General features: G+C 40.6%; 2 protein-coding genes and 1 non-coding gene across 4 annotated transcripts in view; 2 read left to right on the forward strand and 1 right to left on the reverse strand.

The window, feature by feature from the left end:
- Window positions 1–2,555, reverse strand: part of ASL (argininosuccinate lyase) — a 2,885-nt gene extending 330 nt beyond the window's left edge. The window contains exons 1-3 of the mRNA XM_035343429.1: window positions 2,073–2,555; window positions 1,914–1,976; window positions 379–602 (exon numbers count right to left, since the gene is read on the reverse strand). Of these exons, the coding sequence (XP_035199320.1) occupies window positions 379–602; window positions 1,914–1,976; window positions 2,073–2,210 (425 nt within the window). The 5' untranslated portion in view covers window positions 2,211–2,555. The remainder of the gene's footprint in view (window positions 1–378; window positions 603–1,913; window positions 1,977–2,072) is intronic.
- A 4,724-nt stretch (window positions 2,556–7,279) lies between these two features.
- On the forward strand, window positions 7,280–7,350 carry TRNAG-GCC. Its single transcript has one exon. It is a non-coding gene; the product is annotated as a tRNA-Gly (tRNA).
- Window positions 7,351–7,456: 106 nt separating this feature from the next.
- CRCP (CGRP receptor component) overlaps window positions 7,457–19,364 on the forward strand; it is a 30,784-nt gene continuing 18,876 nt past the window's right edge. The window contains exons 1-4 of one of the 2 annotated variants that reach the window (XM_035343304.1): window positions 7,457–7,581; window positions 10,963–10,999; window positions 13,101–13,199; window positions 16,380–16,474. In XM_035343304.1, the coding sequence (XP_035199195.1) occupies window positions 7,574–7,581; window positions 10,963–10,999; window positions 13,101–13,199; window positions 16,380–16,474 (239 nt within the window). In that variant the 5' untranslated portion in view covers window positions 7,457–7,573. Of the gene's footprint in view, window positions 7,582–8,282; window positions 8,314–10,962; window positions 11,000–13,100; window positions 13,200–16,379; window positions 16,475–19,364 lie in introns of those variants that run through there. The other variant, XM_035343306.1, reaches the window with a different exon arrangement.

The following is a 19,364-nucleotide window of genomic DNA, read 5'->3' on the forward strand; positions in this document are numbered from 1 at the left end:
GCCAGCGGAAAAAAGAATATTCCTAATTCACACTGAAACAATTCCTCAGGAATGTTCAGTTTGAAGAGGATGGGGGCCAGGTCACGCTGAGCACATCTCACCGAGGCACCAGCCTTCCGTAATGAGCACTCACAGTGGGCTCATTGGGGCTGCAGGCTCTCATTCCTGGCTTTTCGGCTGGTTCACTTCCTACTACCTGGCTTTGCTGCCTTTAGCTAGATGGAATCTGAGTGTCCATCCCCTGCCCAGAGCGTCTCTCAGAGAGAGAAACAAACTATGGTTTTAGATGGTTTTAGAGCAGCAGCTGAGGGAGGTGCTGTCTGATAAGGAATTATTTGTTGTAGTACTGTTGTGAGGATTGTATGTAGGCCTGAGCACATGTGACAGTTTATGAAGGAAAGAAATACCTTTTCCAGGCCACTCAGAATCTTCTCCAGCTCAGTTTTAGTTAGGATCCCAGCCTTCTCCAGGGCTTTGGCATAAGCTATGCTTGCCTGGATATCAACTTCAGACAGCCTCTGTTCAGTGGACATGGAAGTGCTGAGCATCTGCATGATGGGATCCGTGCTTCCGACAAACCTTCCTCCCATAAGTTTATCCCCCTGAGAGTAATGAAGTTAAAAGGCATGTTCAAATGGCTTACCGATACATTCTCCTATGAATCATTTAATGCTCAACCCACTCCTTATCCAAGTAAAACTGAGGGCTTGCCCAGGCATCTTTATTTTTTTTCAGTGCGGTAGCACTGACCAGAAAGGTCCCTGGACTTTAGAAGCTTTAGAAATTAATTGAAGAGGTGGAGAGCAAGTCTCTGTTACTAGTATTTAGCCCTTGAGCTGTCAGGTCAGGAGTCCCCCAAGATACTCTACCCTATGTCTCTGTGGGACTCTGGAAGGAGTATGTACTGTCCTTGAAAACAAATATCAGGGCATATGGCACAAGAGCAGCACAGATCTGTCCTGTAAGGCAGCTGAAGGTCACTAACCCTCTCATAGTCTCTTGAAGAGAAAAGTAAGGGAGTCAGGACTATAGTGAATGCTAGCATCTACTGTTACGTGGAATTAATAAAAGAAAAAAAAAAAAAAAAAGAAGGAAACCTTTCTTTTAGGGAGACTTTAAGTACGTATTTGGTTGACAAAGAACTGCGGGCCAGAAGTAGCCACATGCCTTTTGGCTTAAACTTAGCATCAGATCAGCTAAGTGTGCAGACTGTTCAGTCTTACAAATTTCAAGAAGGGAAAAAAAAAGGCAAAAAAAAAAAAAGCAGCAGCCCCAAAGCCACCAAAGCACCCCCAGGATCTCAGCAAGCCGTGGCACTGGGCGGTGGGACCCCGCTACCATGGACAGCGGCAGAGGGACCCGGGGAGCCCCTGCCCCAGGTCCCTGCCAAGCTGGTGGACCCGAGAGGAGAGCAGGGGAGAGAGCCTCAGGGTTGAGCCTGGAGGCATGAGGTGTTGGGAGGCTTTTTTTTTTTTCTTTTTTTTTTCTTTTTTTTTTTTTAAAGCAGGTTTGTCAGCATGAGAAATCGGAATTACAAAAGCAAAGTTTAGCAGCCCCTCGCTGGGAATCTAGTCCCCTCGGGCAAATGGCACTGGGGATGGGGTGCTAATAAAGGCCAGTGCTGGGAGCTCAACGCTTGGACAGGAAGAGGTTTCAAGGTATATCCTCCCTACTGTGGGTTTTCACCAGAATCAGAGGTGAGTCTTCAGAAATACTGCAGCAAACACACTTGCTGTCCCTTTTCTGTTTAAAACCCGGCAAAACAAAGCGGGCAGAGCGGAGCACCCAAAAACATCCTGATGGCCATGGTAGGGCACACTGCCGGGGTTACCTGCCAGCGGAGCTCACGTTTGCTAGAGCATCCCTAGAGCACCCCAAGAGCACCCCGAAGTTAAAGCACAGCTCACCCTCACCTCGGATGCCATTTCAGACGACGTTTTGCTCGTGTGTTCGGCGATCCCGGCACCTGGTGCAACCTGCGGAACAGTGAGGCGAGGCTCAGCTCTGCTCTGTCCCAGCCCCGCAGTGGGACGGGACCCCAGGACCCCTGCTGCCCACCCGGCCCCGCTCACCGTGTCCACAGTGGAGCCCTGGCCGGTAGCTCCGTGTGCTCCCCGTCCCTGCTGCCCGGCTTTTACATGCCTTGGAGCTGGGCTGGTGGCTCGTCCCGCCCTGTTGGGGCGGGGTGGCCCCATGGCCAGCCCCACCATGGCCCCCCCGCAGCCCCTCACCCTTCCCACCCCTCTCCTGCCCCCAAACCCTGCCGATCCAGCACATGATGAGCGAGTCAGGAGAGAGGCATCCTCACAGGCTGTGAGGAGGAGTGTTGGGAGAGATGCCCTCGTTCATGTTGCTTGTTCGTAAAATTTCTGGTGGAGCTTTAGGCAGCACGCCTCTGGCGTGTGAGTGTTCTCTGTGTGTTTTCACTGAACAGTCAGCTCCGCTCCTGGGTATATTCTTGTACTGAAGGAGTCATCTCGCTCTGTCCCCCTCTACATCAGAATGAATGTACTTGGTCTGATGGGTGGATCATCGACGCTCCATCCATGTTGCCACCCCAGCAAACAAGCAAGAATAAAATAGAATTGTTTAGGTTGGAAAAGACCTCTAAGATCATGAAGTCCAGCCATTAACCTAGCAAATAGATGGGAGCTGGCTTCCCTTTCCAGTTTCTGTGCAGAGGAGCCTTTTTGCCCCACTTAAAAGGACACTAAAGCTTTGGGGGTTTCTGCTTTTACTAATTGCATGGGGTCATTGCATGGGGTCAGTCTTGGGAAGAAGCTCGTGTGAGACTGGTGCTGTGGGGTGTGAGGCTGTGCAGGCTGAAGTGCCAGTGCCACAGCAGTCACTGGGTCTGCAGCCCTGACAAATAGCCCTTCTTTAATCCCTCAAACCCTAAATATTATGGATGTAAAGAACTGGTTTAAAATACAGGGGAGCTTTGGGAACAGTGGCTCACAAAGCTACTCCTCAGCACCAACCCCTCATTAACTCAGAGCAGTTTTCTGCAGCCACTCCACAGAATGAGCTGGTTTGCTGTACAGAGTGTGCTACTACAGTGAAGCATGCTTCCATCTGCATGATCTACACTCATGAAACATTGTCAGAGCTCATTAAATATATTCTATTTTTCTTGTCCCCATATTTTCCTTGCCTTTAACTGACCCCCTTGTCCTTTTTCTGCCACTCTTAGTTCTGCAACTTGTCACCTTTTCCATTCACACTAGGACATGCACACTAGGAAACTGCTTAACTGTTTTGTCATCACATTCCTCATTGCTCTGAAATCCCTCATTTTTTAACACTTTTCTTGTATCCTTCACCCTTTAGGAGTGTCCTTGTCCTTACTTTGACAGGAAACTGCTGATGTTTTGGGAAAATAGTGAGCATTGAATTTATAACTCAAGTGAATCCCGTACAGAGAGCATCTTTGTCTCACGGAGTTTGAGGTATGGACTCCAGGTTAAGACACAGCCTGTGTAAGGACTGTATGCTTTTCTTCCTGAAGATATCAAACAGGACTTGCCCAAAGAGAAAAAGGGAAAAGGGGGTGATCCCAAGTGCCCTGGTGAGAGATCAGTTGCTTCATGTGAAGTGTCTGAGGTGATGTATTGTGGGGTTTGGCCTTGGTCCCATTGAAATAAATTGTTCTGATTGATGCTGTGGGACAAAAATCTGCAACCCATATGCAGCTGGGTTTTAATCACTGGGAACAACCTGGCTGAATTTCTGCTGTTTTCATCATCTGTGTCTTGACCGTGAATCTAGTTCTGTGACCAAGAAGCCTTCTGTATTTGTTATCAGGTGATCCTATTTTTATCTGTCTGATACTGGACGTGGCAAGGACATGTACTTTCACATGGGATCCGTCAGCAGTACCACTGTGCGTTTAGCAAACCTCACAGGGATCTGTTTGTTTGTAGTACGCTGCTTACCTCCTGCCCCAGTTTGTATCTAGGAGTTTACTAATTCTCTCTTTTACTGTTTTTAGATGAAACGCTCAATAACCGTCCTTTCTATATAGTAAGCAACATGGAATACAGGGTAATATTTTTATAATAAAGAACTGAAACTGCAAATATAATCAGAAGTCCGTAATGTAACACTGAACATTGAAGAAATAGAATGTCTTAAAGATCCTTTGGGCTGGGATAGTTGAATTTTTTGAGAGGAAAACAGTGAGCTAGCATTGCAGAATAGGCTTTCTAACAATCACAGAAATGTATTCTCCTCATTACTATCTTCTCCATTTGTGCTGGTTTTGATGCCTCTCTATGTCCTGCTTTCTTCTTTCAGTCTTTTAATTTGCTTAGTGAAACAGAAAGATTAAGCCCCCAAATCCCCATCCCACAGTTAAATACCGAGGAAGTTCTGATGGAAAGGTTGTCCACTTATTGTCCACTTATTTTCTACATTGTCCACTTATTTTCCATGTTGGCACAGAGAATGGCACAACATTCACACAACAGTGTTTCCAGCTACACTTTTATCCAAGCTGACATACGATAAGGTAGTAGTAGAGAGTGAATTGCCCATTTTGCAGCATGAGGAAGTTTAATTAAATATATTTTAATGTCCTCTACAATTTGAATTTTATTTGTACTTGCTTTTGTAATCATGGTCATATCCTTACTATTTCTTGTAGAAGGTTTGTTGTGTTTTTTTTTCCCCCACTGGAAGAGTGCAATATTTGTGGAGTGCCGCTTGGAAAGAGTGCCTTAGTGTTTCTAGAAATGCTCTGTTCAAACGGGACCTATTTCCATAACTGAGTCTGGGCTGACATAAGCTGCTACAATGTACCTTCTTTAACTGCATTCTTTTTTTACTGTCATTTTGGTTTAGAAAGAGAAAAAAGCTCTGCGGACTGAAAGTGCTAGGCAAACGCACTGTCAGCTAGACTGGTGTGAAGCGGTGCTGACATTTTTTGTTAAAAAAAAAAAAAAAAAAAACACAACAGAAAGACGAACTTTGTTTAATGAATATTGAATGTAAAAGAAAAAAAGACACTATAGGGTGATCAGCGAACTGCTGAATACAGTAAACATCTTTCATGACAAAGAATACAAATTCCCTGCAGATCTGCTTTCAATAGCCATCACTAGGCCCCCTGCTTTCAATAGTTAATACCGAGGCCCCTCTCTCACCAAGCCTTACTGGTAACAATCACAAGCCAATGCTTAAAATGTTGACATGCTAAGCACATTTAGAAAGACCTATGTCTGCATTCCCTATGGATGGTGTAGCATAACTGTCTAACATCGAACGTGCGGCAATTAAAAACAAAGTTAACTGAGCTAATCAGCCCGTCTCTCCTGGAAAGTTGTGTGTAAGGGCAATGAGTTCTCTCTGAGAGATTCCCCTTCTCCCTTGCATGATGTCAGTGGGTCTGTAGCTGGTTTGTTTATGTAGTTAAATCCCAACAGGCTGAGTCCTTCTGGTAGAAAATATATAGGAAGAATATCTCTATTGGAAAGGAAAAAAAAAAAAAAAAAAAGAGAGGCGTTTGTGTTGTGCTTATTCTTCCTAGCTGCTGGGACTGGGCATTGTCATTGTGGACTGTAAAAAAACAGTCTGGATCAAAACTTTTGGAGAAACCTTGAGAATAAAGATGATACACTGGTGTTGGGGGAGAGACATAACATGGAGATCAAAAGGAGAAATAAAATCAATATGCTGGAGATTTTGAACCCATATCTAATGAGAAAGGTGAGAGGCAGGCAAGGATTAGTAGATTCCTGGAATAAAACTCTGAAATTTATTAGAGTCTGGAAATAGTACATTCTCACATGAAAGCTGACTTCCTTTCCATTCTTCTTCTCTTTTTAGCCTAGCTGGGAGCTGGTGTGCAGTTTCATGGACAGGGTTTGAAATACGGCAGAGAAGCTACAGAGCATTTGCTGTGCCGGTTTTGGCCAGCTTGCAAGGTCAGTTAATCCTGACATGAAAAAGGCCAGCATCCCTTACATCCTATCCACTGAGTCAGACCGACAGCTTTCAGTCTGCAGCTTAAAGACCTTTCTGCTGGCTCTTTTTCCTAAGAACTCCATGAAAAGTGATTCCAGAATATAAAATAATTTCTGTCTGTACTACAATCTGTATGGGAAGGGGTCCACACATCTAATAAAACTTTTTTAGAGGTCTGCAGGTGAAAAGGGCTGAAAACCACCACCACCACCAACAACAAAAACTTTGCAGTAGGCTTTTAAATTTTGTCCAGCACTTAGGTATCTGATCCTGATGGTTTCTGGATGCTGATAGTTGTTTGTTGCCCACTGTCTGGGCACCTCAGACTGCTCCTGAAGCGTTGCAGTTTGCTTTTAGCATTCAGAGCAGGCTGAGGATTTGCAACACTCCAAAGAAAAGCAAAGTCCCAGATTGAGAGTAGCATTTCTTCTGGCTTGATTACAGGGTGAAAATTGGCTGGCAGATTTTGTGCTAATGCTGTAACAGGGAGGTTGGGGGCACAAGATGCCCAACCCTAGATTCGCTAGATTTGCTCTGACATCGCTGCTGGAAACAAGCAGGTGTGTGGGACTCATTAGTGAGTTAGTGCTGCTGTGCTTGTGTTTGTGTATGAACCTTAGCCTGAGACATAATGGCAAAGTAAATTAATCAGTCTTTCTCTGGCTCTCAGTCCCTGGTCCAGATAGCTTTTCTTGTGGTAGCCAATGGGATTCTCAGCTATTTGTGCCCAATGAAGTGTCTTTAGTTTCCTCAGGAATGAGAAGAGCTCTTTCAAGATTTAATAGCACATAAATTAAATGGGAAAGGATCCCAGTGATGTTAGGAAGACACACGATGCTGATGAGCCTGATAAGATGTGTGTGCAGGTGCTTTAAAAGACAGCAGCAGTACTGTACAGCTCCTGCAGCCTTCCAGGATTGTTTGCACATGGCTAGAGCTTTGATTTCCAGGGGTAGCAGCGGTGCTGTTCTTCTGGTGTCATCATTTGTAACACTGGCTGACTGACAGATCCTCAGCAGGTTATCTGAATGTGTTTTACCCCAACGACATTTTTTGTACCAAGCTTTCTGTCGACAGTAGTTACTGTTCTGCAAGTGATATCTGCTTTTCCTTTCAAAATACAAAGGATCTGTATAACATATAGGGATTTTATGTATCTATATTCTGTATATCTGTTTTCTATGGTATATTCTCATCCAAAGAGCCCTTTTTTCTCTGCCCAGGGCGGACATGGCAGTGTGAGCAGCTTGGGGAGCAGCTGTGTACAAAGTTGGTAGATACAAGTGAGGGGGCGGAGAAGGGTTTTCCATGACTTGCATTGGTGGTTCAGTGGTAGAATTCTCGCCTGCCACGCGGGAGGCCCGGGTTCGATTCCCGGCCAATGCAGTTGCATTTTTATTTTTTGCCGTGAGTGTGGGTGTTTTTTTTTTTTTTTTTAATTATTATTATTATTTTATTGCTTCTTCTTCTTCCCCTTCCTTCGGCTTTTCCGCTTCCTTCCTTCCGCCTAACGCCCGCACGCCCTCTCCGGGGCAGGCGCGGGGCCGGCTGTGGAAGGGGCCGGTCCCCGGCGAGGCGGCGGCTGCGCAGGCTGAGGCCCGCCGGCAAGATGGAGGTGTAAGGAGCGGGGTGGGCGCGGGTCGCTGCTGCTGGCCCCTCAGCATCCCCCCTGCTTCTGTGGGGGCTCCTGGGCCGAGATGTGTGTGTGGGGCGGTTTATCTGCGTGGGTCTGCGCTGTGTGTGCTTGGGGAGGTGTATCTGTATGGGATTGTGTGTGTGTGCGTGGAGGTGGGTGTCTGTGAGGCGGCATGTAGTGCGTGTGAGAGCGCATAGGGCCTCGTACACCCCTGTAACCAGCAGTTTGCTTAGGCCTTCTGCTGAGAAACTGAGCTTTTTTGTATGTTTGTTTGTTTGCTTGCTTTGCAAATATCGCTGAAACATTTGTTTGGGAAAACGACATCGCGGCTTAATTTTAATCCTGCTCTGAGTCCGCATGTCCCCTGCCCTTCCTGTTTGGCTGGCCATGGGTGCACACAGCGCTTTGCTCTTCTCTCATTTCTACTCAAGGAGAAAGGAAATTCGAGCCCTATTCTGCAGGTTTTGGAGGAGGATTATTCTTGCAAATATCAGATAAACAGCTAATTGTAGGAGCAGCACATGCAGGTGTGGAGATAGAAGAAACATAAGGGGTACATAAATAAGTGGTGGCTGGAAAGTCAGCCAGGCCCAGCGCCCTCAGCCCCGAGGTCACCACATTACACAATGCTTTGTATGTTTCTATCTCGTTAGCATCACTTGGGCACGAAATAATAGGCTTTGACCTATGTTGGAGCTTTGGGACTCATTCTGGTGAGTTCTGTGAGCATTGTGTGGTGATATACATGCACGCCGTGCTGGTTTCTGGTGAATGGGGCACAGAGGATGCGAGTCCCATGGGATGCAGGTCAGCATCCGCCAACGCCAGCTGAGCTGGGGCTGTTCCTACTGGACACTGAGGCTCTATTATTGTTTAATCTTCTATATGTACAATTCAAAAGCAGCTAACAAATCAGGAACGTTCATTGAAATGGCAGTTTGTATTGTATTAGCTGTAAGATGAGTAGTGACCGGCAGGGAAATGACCTTGCTGCTGTGCACTGAAAAATGCTGTAAAATGCGTACATGGCCTCAAGGTTGTTGTTGTTGCATGTGTGAAAGATAGGATTTGCTATATCAAGAGAGATTCTTTTAGTACCTTTAATAGTAAGTCTGTGATGCTGCTTAAGCATTTACTTTATTTATTTATTTTTGTACCACCTTGAGTAACGTAATTTATTTTCACCTCTTCTGATGCTCATTTTTTTGGTAATAGAAGACCGGGGATGTGAAGTCCTGAGCTGTGGGTGGATGTCCCTTGCATGAAAATGGAACAATTCAGATCATGTTGCGCTTGAGTTACTGCTGGAATTTAATATTCCTAGTCTTGTACTTCCTGCTTGACAGTCTTCCTAAAGGGAAGCTCAAGAACTAGAAAACATCTCAAAGTTCTTACAGTGCCAAAAAGTATCTGGTAGTAGAGAAAAGAATCCTCCAAAATGTTTAGGTTTTAATATAAAATTTAAAGACACAAAGCATGAATGATGCCTTAGATGTGTAATGCCGCACAGTAAGACATTTTCTGATGTTATAAGTGGAAGGCCTTCTCAATAATACTGTGTTTTAGACTAAAATTTGGACCAATGGTGCCTCTGTGAAAGATTCTAAAAACTGTTTATACGTTTGTTGTAAACACGACATTTCTTATTGTCATAATAATTAAGCATACGTTTTACTTAAATAATGAATTTCAATGTATATTTTATCATATTTTTTTCTGAGTGTAGAATTGATGGCTGACTCATGAGAGGACTGCAGAAAATTAAATTTCTACTCCATAAGTTCAGCAAAGTTTTAGAAACTGGGTTTGTTTGCTTACTTTGTAATTCTGATATTTCAGCACAGCAAAAATTGTTGAAGTTTTAAGATCTGGACCGACTCATTTACTGTCCATTGTTAGAAGACAAAATAAACGTTTTCCTGAATGACAGTGGTTTAGAATTAAAAAGAAAGCAAGACAGCAATTGTCTTAAATAATTTAACTTCAGATAGGTTTCCCAGAGATGCATTTTCATAGTAATGTATTTACTCTATATGATCCTCTCACTTTAACTGATTAATTCCCTATATAATTCTTCTCTATCATTATTATTTCTAACAAAGAATGTCCTTGATCCATAGGGATTTTTGTAGCAATAGACTGAATGCAAAGATTCTGAAGAATTGCATTTACCTAACAACAAAAGCTATATGGTTTGTAAAACATGAATGAAAACTAATGCATGTATGAGCTCACTTGCTGAACTTTCACTCGAGTCAGCGAAATGGAAGTTGAAGTTCATCTCAGCATATTTTAGAAGGTCGTTTTCATTTAAAAACAATGATAGAACCTGTGGAAGTTTGTGGATGCATGTAACTCATTTGAAAGGGATGAACGTGACAGTTCTATTTCAACAGTTGATGGTGCTTAACAATACATTGTACCTTTTTTTTTATATGCTGCTGCACAGACCTGAGAAAAGCCTTTTTTTTCCTTTTGTATGGAAACTAGCTGTTGTTGTGGCTAGTGACTGCTCAGCAGAATGTATTGTGTGGGGAATGTATGGTGTTCTGCGTCAGGCTTTTCTCCCTTTTTTTAAAATTTAGAAATATAAAATTACAATACCCAGTAGTAGTAGAGCCATGATTAATTTAAAAATGCATTTGACTTGCTTAATTGGAACAGAATGAGCAAGGAAGTGTTCATCTGGTGGACAATGGGAAGCGCTCAGCCTTGTCCTGCTAATAAAGGAGTAGCCACACAAAGAATCAAATAATAAATAAAGAGGAAATTTGATAAGATTTTGTATGTAGTCGTGTGTTTGTACACTTGTACATCTGTACACTCAGTACAGTGTGTGTACTGGCATACCTGTATCTACGCACGTGCATCTGATATGTACATTGTACAAAAAAAAGTAATTGTTTTCTTTTTTCCTTGGCTAATAAATAAGTAGCGTGCATAATCTTAATGACTTTTCCTGTCAGTCCTCATTCAAATACAACTGGAGGCCTCTCTATGTAAGGAAGAAGGAAGGAAATGTGGGTTTAGTTGGTAAAATTGGGTGAGTGAATAAAATAGCGTGGCTGAGTAAAAGGATTATGTAATGGAAGTGTGTTAAGATTCATGGGTCAAATTGTGCAAAATATGATGCACACCTATATAATAAACTTACAATACAGAAAAATAAATATTTTTCAGAGGAGGCAACAGCTTGGTAATTGTAAGATCCTCAAAATCAATTTCTTGAATTTTTTTTTTTTTGAAGAAATCAACTCCGTGAAAATAGCATCTGTTCTTTGAGAGTCTTAATAACTCTGCAAAGAAAAGTTTCAAACTGTTTAATTTGGAACATAAATAATTGCTTTTTTTGTTTGTTTTAGAAAAGATGCAAATGCTGCATTGCTGAGTAACTTTGAGGTAAGTTTATCTGCATCCTGATTTTAAACTAACACCTTAATGCTGGAGGCAGCCACTTGAACACTTTTGAAGCTGAAAAAATAGCCAGTGACAATCAACAAGACCGGTGCATGATTTTTGTCCCCCTTATTTTATTTGTTATTACGAAAGTTTTTTAAAGGAAATCTGGAAATGTATTCAGTAGTAGTGGGTACAGTATCATCACTGGGTTTGGTCCCAGATCAAATAGAAACATTTTTATTTGCTGGGATTTTGGAATCTAGGTATTACTGCCCGCTGAAGTTCAGTAGCAGTGTTGGCCATGTTTTGTGAAATCTGTAGGTGTCCTAACAGGGTGGTGCAGTGTGGGGAGAATTGCAGAATCAATTCTTTATGCTCTTCAGACAAAACTTTCTTCAGCTTAGTCTTTATGTTGGTGAATGTACCATATATGTTGAAAAAGAACAAAAGGAAGTGGGAAAATGAAGTTACTGATGAGTGCTTATTTCCCTTTGACAGCACAGTTGTCATGCATGCAGCTTTTCAGTTGTTTGCAGGAAGGGATTTGCAGTGTCTGCAGCTATATTGGGCATGGCTTTTTACTGCTCTTCAAAATACTGATTCCCCTAAAACTATGGACCTCTTTCTGTTTGCTCCTCTTTTCTTTGACTGGCATAGCTAACATTCTCTTTATCAAGGTAATATTTTGCACAGAAAGTGGTGTTTGAAAGGAGTATTCGAGACTGACATGTTTTATGTTCTATGCCTGAATTTATTTTGTGAGATTGGAGTTGTCATTTTATGTCTCGTTGTCACCGGTCATATTGTCTTCAAATATTTATTAAATGCATAGTTTCAGTCTTGAAATCCTTTTGAATCCTTTAAGTCAAGGACTGACTGCTTGTGGTTGATAGACAAGGTGTTCCTTTTTCATAGAACAATACAAACTAAATGTAGGGTTCATAGTCAGTAATGTTCATGTTTCTCACCGTCTGGAAATGTTTGCATTGTTACTTCTGTGGACTTAAGCTTATATTTGGAACTGGAAATTGATTTAAGCTAGGTAAAAATTAGAGGAGAAACAGTAAGAAGTCATCTGTTACTTTGCTGTGGGTATGCTCTTGGATGTACGGTAAAGCCCGAAGCAAAACATCTGAAGGAATTACAACTTGATGTGATTTAATATCGGAATACAGGGGGTAATTGTGATGCTTTCTCAATATTTTCCTGCATATCTGGCTATGATGAATAAAGAAGTTGTGATGTTGCAGCAAAATTGACAAAGCACGGTGGCAGAAATCAAAATGACTTCCTTGCATTCAGACTTACCTTCTGAATCTCACTCCTACGTTTTTAATATTCCCTGCATCATAAATGTGAAGACATTTTTATCACATCTTTTGAGGAGTATGTCTGGCTGTACTATATTTCTGTGATGAAATAGGGAGCTAATGCAATCTTTGCGGCTTAACATACCGTAACACCATATTGGTCACTCTACCATGTACTATTATGAATAATTCCACTGGAATGTATAAAAGGATCACTAATCTCATCTATAGTTCCAGCCTTTATTTAGTGGGTTCTTGGCAATGTGACAGTTGTGGAGTTAATTTTTTTTTCTTGCGGATAATATAAAATTGTATCTCTGTGAGACAAGGAACATATACATTTAATACTGTAGGTACCTCTGTCATAACAAATCTGGCAGGGCAACAAATTAGCAGGAGGTTTTGCTTCTAGCATTACTAGTATTTAAATGGGAGCTCTGTGTCACTACAGCAGGGTATTGACCCAACTCTTCAGGACATGATTTAAGATAAATAAATGGAATAGATTCATTCTGTCAACTGGGACAGAGACCTTTGGGACTCTTGAATAACACCTAACAATTGCTGAAAATCTGTTTAAAATACTCACTTTTTAAAATAATGTTTTTACAAATTTACACCTCCCTCTATTCACCTTTCTGTTGCCAAAATATTTTTCATTTTAAATTGTTGGTGCAGTCAGCAAAGAAGCAACACCTTTCTATTTGGTTGACAGGATTCATCTATGTTTTCCTGCTGAAATATTTTTAGGTAAAATAATCTCAAATGATTTAAAGCATTTTTTTCTCCAGGTGTTCCAGTTACTTACTGATCTTAAGCAGCAGCGCAAAGAGAGTGGAAAAAACAAGCAGAGCTCTGGTCAGCAGAATCTGAACACAATCATGTATGAAGTGAGTAGCACTGTAAAGTTTCTTTGCAAATTAGCACAAGCTGGAGTGATTCACTTTGTTGATTCATTTTACATCGAGATTACCCTAATATTTTTTTTGTCAGTTTTCATTATCTGTAGTCAGTTTATTCATGTTGCAGGGTAAATGCACTATAAATTCAGAGCCGTGCAGCTGGTTTCATGTACAGACATTTCTGTCAGTGAAGTTCATAAACTCAGGTGTTGTAGGTATGACCATAGCTGGAGTATTTCCAGGGTCAGTACCGGTTGCATTTTAGGTCTCCTGTGCATGAAGCAGAGTGTGGGATTCTACTGGATCTGCTCTAACCCTGTGGTAACTTCCTGCTCCCTTGCACTGTATTCCCTTTCAGTGGGAACAATAAATGTAGCAGGGCTGTCCTGTGTCTGGCACAGGTAATTCTGGCCTGAAGCTAGCAAGCAGTGCCAGGGAGGAGCTTGGGTGTCTGCACAGTGCTTCCAAACATCTGCATCACTGGGTTTTTCTATTCTCTGGAGGCTCCAGGTTTCCATCTTCCCAGACAGCAGGGCATTGCCTGTAGTGCTGTAATAAGTCTCCTGTATTCAGAGATCTGAAAGCTTTCTTTAGCTGGTACGTGCTGGCTAACTGTTGCAGATCACAGGATTGAGATGAGCAGTGCTCACCAGAGGCATTGAGAACAAAATGACAAAAAGAATTTAAAAAATGTTTTCTCTTTTTCTTTTTTTAGAAGGTTCCACGTTACAATTGAACTTGATGATCTTAGAGTTCTTTCCCAACCTAAATGATTCTATGATTCTTTATTCTATCCTTTTAAGATGCAGGGCAGAACTTGCTATCATTTGATGAACTGATGATGCCACCTGATTTTGTTTTCAGTGAGGCACAGATCGCATACCTTCTTATTAAGAGAATTAAACTAATATATTCCAAATAAAATAGATACTTTTTGGGGGGTCAAAAGAGCAAAACATGGATGACTGGAATCACAGAATTACTTGTACAAATATCACCATTGGTTGGATGCCAGATGGGTCATAAATGTTTAATCTGTTACTAGGAAGAACTATTAAAATCCTGTAATACAAATACTAACACTTAATATCTCAAATGAGCACCTTCAAAACAGACATGCAGTGTGACCTCTTGTGTCCATGTCAGAGAACTGCACAAGTAGCACCATGATTGGCAGCCAGTTGAAAGCAGTTTGCCTCGCTTGCATGAATAATCCCATTGAGCAGTGAAACTACTCATGTGAATAAGATTTGGCCTAGGTTTTGTTTTTGTTTTAGTTCTGGCTTTGTTTGAAAAGGTGCAGAGGTTTAATTCCTAAGCCTCAGATTCAACAAAATAGTGGCTTACAAAAATTCTCATTTAAATCTTCATGGAGACTAACAGTCTCCTCTTTAAATCAGCTGAGAAAGACCCTGTAATTCTTTTATTTTTATTTTTAAAATCAGAATACACCTTAAAGCTTTAATTGCTTTGTCATATTGTTACATGTTAAATACGTAGGGAAACCTCATTAAGAATACCAGTGATTCATATTTTATCAACTCTGTTAAGTAGAATTATCTTGTGCTGCTGAAGTTTCTTTTCATTTATCCAGACTTTTTAAATGATAACCGATTTGAATGGAGATACACTGGGAATACATTTGTGTACATTCACTGACATAGTGAAAATCTTGTAAATCACTTTTTTTCCAGTATCTGTTGTTTTTTGCTCTGTAATTACTGATTCAGCTTTTTTGGCTTCTGACTTTTAAATGCTTGCTTTAAATATTTTCTGAGCATAAGTACAAAGAAGAAAAGTCAAAGCATAACATACGTAATTATATCTTACTATTAAGATAGGTGGTCTGTGCATATGTTATCCTATCACACGTCTTTTTGTATTTGTGATCCAACTAGCTGGTTGCATTATTAGCTGTACAGATATTTTTAAGCTTTATGTATAGCTATGCAGTATCATCAGATGAAGATTTTTTTTTCCTTAATTCAAAACAGGCTTTCACAATGCTCTTTCAAATCCTTCAGTTGCTGATGCACACAGTGCAGACAATGCAAGGATTTCCTGGACCTTTCTTTTGTTTCTCATTGTTTCCAACTCTTCATTTTGGCTTCTAATGCAAGCAACATTTAGGAAGATTTCTAAGCTACTTCCTGTGAAAAGATATTTGTTTGTGGGTGTTCTTTTTTTTTCTAGTAGAGACTTACTGCCGTTTTTTTATTTGGTCAGGTCCAATTACATAAAGTATTATCTGTCTGCTAGGTGTGTTGTTTTAAACAAAGAAAGCAGATCTGTTGCAAGAGTTATCCGAGGTTGATAAGTTTCACTTGTAAAAAACCTGAACATTTCTAATATTACAGTAGTCTTTCAGGTTTTTGTGACAACCCATAACCTGCTTCTATGAACTTTAAGAAAGCATTGCCAAATATGTGTATAAAGGACGAAAACAACCGTAGATTGAAAAGGCTTTGCTAGTGCTGTGCAGCTTAAATGATTTTTTTTATGGATTGGCATTCTACCCCTGGTACCGTGGTTTTAAAGATGAATAATATTCAGCTTTTCTCAAGTGTTACTGTAAAAAAAAAAACAAACAACCATACGCACCTAGTACGCTTTTAAGCTAGCTATGAATCTGTAAATATTGGTTGGTTTTAAAAGGAAAGACAAATCTGAGTGATGCTGTTTAGTGCAGCTCTAAGTATATGCAAATCAAGAAAGCAGATGCATTCTAGGAATTACTCCTTTCCTGTACTCTTCAATAGGTAACTCTGGGCTTTGAACAGCCCAGGTAAATGACTGTCCAAAGCCACAGAGGGAACAGTCAAAGCTTTCGTTCTAACTTGGTGTGTAATGACCTAGTTGGGTCATGTCGTTGTGAAGTGAATTCACTGAGACTTTCTGGATAAGTGCTAATTTAATTTCCATTACATAAAGTTGTAGCTGTGTATTGCCTGTTCCTTACTCCCTCAGCAAATGTCAGTAGTTACTGAAGAAAGAAAAGTGTGAGTGATCTGTGTTGACTATGGCAGCACTTCAAACCTTCTTTTTTTTTTCCTTTTTTTTTTTTTTAAAAAAAAGCTTCAAAACCTGAAATGATAGGCTGTTTTTTTTTTGAGCAGTACAGAGAAGACTTTAGAAGAATAATATATGTTTTCTTCCTATTCCTTACAGACACTGAAGTACATATCAAAAACACCGTGTAGATACCAGAGTCCTGAGACTGTAAAAGAATTCCTCATAGCAATGAAAGGCCATAAACTGACCAAGTAAGTAGAGACATGCCTTTGAGCAGAAGTATAAACTAAGGGTAATGTTAAAAGATCCTTACATGCACAGTGTGGTAATCTGTCTAGTTTGGATTAAGGTATTCTAATTATTTTCTGTCATTTTTTTAAGTATTCATCCAAACTTCTTTCCCTTCACTGATCAATGACTGAATGCATTCATATTTCCTTAAGCATGCTTGTGTTTGTCCAAGCATAAAGTAGAATTCATAAGATGTTTTCTGAGAAAGAACCTCTAAGTTGTAAAGTTGTAAATGTGTTTTGAACACAATAACAGAAGGGGGGGAGAATGGGGAGACAAAACCAACAACACAAAAACTAAACAAAACTTCAGCTTATTATAACTCTTCTCATTTTTTATGAACTTCCTTAAACAAAAATGCATCCATTCCAAAGAGGCAAAAAGGGTGGGTGGCTGTGTTACAAGGAGGTAATAAATGAAATCCTGACATAGGTCTATGGAAGTGTGTTCTTCTGAAGCTAAGTTTTATCTGAATCTTTGAACTCCAACTGCTTCAGATCCTCTCTTGGGATTATACTAATTAGTATTTAGCAAACTAAGATGTTCCATTTTGGGCCGCTTGCCAAATAGGATTGCTGAGATACACGTTTCAGTTACCTAAATATTGTGTCAATTGAGTGGTTTTCCCCCCCTGTGGTTTTTAGTAAAGCTGAACATACATTTCATTATTCTTATTGTGGGAAGTCCTGCACAGAAAATACAAGATTCCCTTCACAGGGATTCAGAGGGTATTTTTCCTCTTTGGCAGGGGTGTGAATGCATGTTCACAGTGCTTGAAACACCTAATCCTCTCAAACATCTATTCGGAGTGTAAGTGAATCCTGTTGCAAATAATCAGGCCCAAACAAAACTTAATCAGAGAGCTACTTGCTTGAATAGCTTTAATCAGTCATCTGATTTTTAAAGCAGAAATCAAAAGACCTAGCTGCTTCTAAATGACTCCCTCTTCACCATGAAGGAATAGCTTATGCTGTATAGACACTGAATGCATTTTTCTTCTCTGTTGGTACTTGTAAGGAGTTCATGCTCTGAGAAGGGGGCTTTTACGGGTTTGGTTGTGTCACAAAAAGAAATGCAAGTTGAGAGCAGTGCTACAATGCAAGGGTTTATCCTGTCCAGAGCGTAGATGAATAGAAAGCAGATTCAGTCAGCTGTTTTGTTGACTTTTCAGTGTTCTCTCTCAACAAACCATTATACTCTCATTCAGTATATCAGCAGCTCTGATCACAGTATCGCTCTCACTGCTGATATGGGGAGGCCAGTACTTGGAAGCTGTGTCATGAGTATTGTAACTTTGCCTGTAAGTGCTTTCTTTTGTTGAACAAAAGTTGCCAGGTCAGTACGTCACTGTCTAGTCCTGTTGTAGCTCATTCCATACAGGAGTGTACTAATTTATGTACTAATTTAGGAAATAAATTATTTTCTGTCAATGAGGTGTTCAAGCATGGAGAAAATACTCTGTTTACTGTAAAAAACTGATTGTATGGAAATGAGAGTAGATTAAAATTGTCAGCAAACCATTTTTTAAGTACTTACTGCATCCTTGATTTCTGGTACTGAAAAAGAGACCTGTCATCTTGGAAGTGAAATAAGCTTGTTCTGTATGTTTAGGACAGCACCAGAAGAATGGTGCAAATAGAACAAAAAGCCAGAGGGAGTTAAAAAGTCAGAATAGGATTTTTCAGAAGTAGCTGAATGAGTTATGAATAAAAGTCCCATAAATGTTGGTTTTGCTCTAATATACATTTCTCTCTGATAGAATATGACCAGGACCTCAGGGTTAACTCATACAAAAAGGTGTGGGAGCTCTGTTATCATGGTAGATACCTTGACTGCATCTGATTGTCTCATTTCCCCATCTGATTTATGATGTCTCTGAGAGTGAAGTACTACATGGCATTGGGTCGTAATACACAGAATTCCAGCTACAGAATTTCTTGCAGTCTCCCTTAGGGCCTAGCTATTTTGCAGAAGATCTGCTGAAGTATTCTCCTGATTGTTCTATGAACTTGAATAGCACTGCTGCAAAGATTGAAATAGTTACAAGCTTTAAATGAGCTTTTTCACTATTTTTTTCTTCGTTCCATGGATGTCAGGAAGTGCCCTTGGTTTTAGGTGTCATCCTCTCTGTCCTTTTTCTCTGAATCAAAGTCTGTAAGGTAAGCAAAAGAAGTATTTTCCTTCTGCATAATGGCAGAAGGGTGAGAGCGAAGAGCAAACCAATAGTTTAAGTTACAGATTTATGGCGTATCAGAACTCAGATTGTACTGTGGTTTCTTGAGCATCCTTTACAGTTTTACTTACAGTTAATATCTGTCATCTGGCAAAGAACTTGCCAGCACTATGTTTGTCACGTACTTTACAAAATAAGAAACAGAATTTAGTGTGATCTTGGCACTTCTTGTTTCTTCTAATCTTTTCCATTCATACACTTCAAGCTATAAGTATCAAAGCCCATCTGGCAGCCACTTCTCACCAAAACACAGAAAGCATATGGTACGCAATTACTCTATAATGCACTCACTTTATGTGAAATGGCCTAAAATACTAATGCCTACAAGGAAATCTTGAGCTACTCTTTGGTTCGTAACCAAGAGTGTTTCAACACCGCTCTGTTGTTAAATAAATGAAAAGCTAAAGGCTTTAAGCAGTTCCATTCTCTGGAACGGAGGTGGTATTTGTAGAAAAGGCTTCACTTGAGATTTTATTCCAGTTTGCTGGTGGAGAGCTTTCTTCCCCTTCAAGAGGAAAGAATCTGCAATATTTGCTCTTCAAGACCTTGCTTACATCATCTCACTGTAATGACTTTTCCTCCCACAAAAAGTAATGAACTCCAGAGTCTGTCTTTGC

The sequence above is a fragment of the Oxyura jamaicensis genome, chromosome 19, assembly GCF_011077185.1.
Source record: "Oxyura jamaicensis isolate SHBP4307 breed ruddy duck chromosome 19, BPBGC_Ojam_1.0, whole genome shotgun sequence".
Taxonomy (NCBI): domain Eukaryota; kingdom Metazoa; phylum Chordata; class Aves; order Anseriformes; family Anatidae; genus Oxyura; species Oxyura jamaicensis.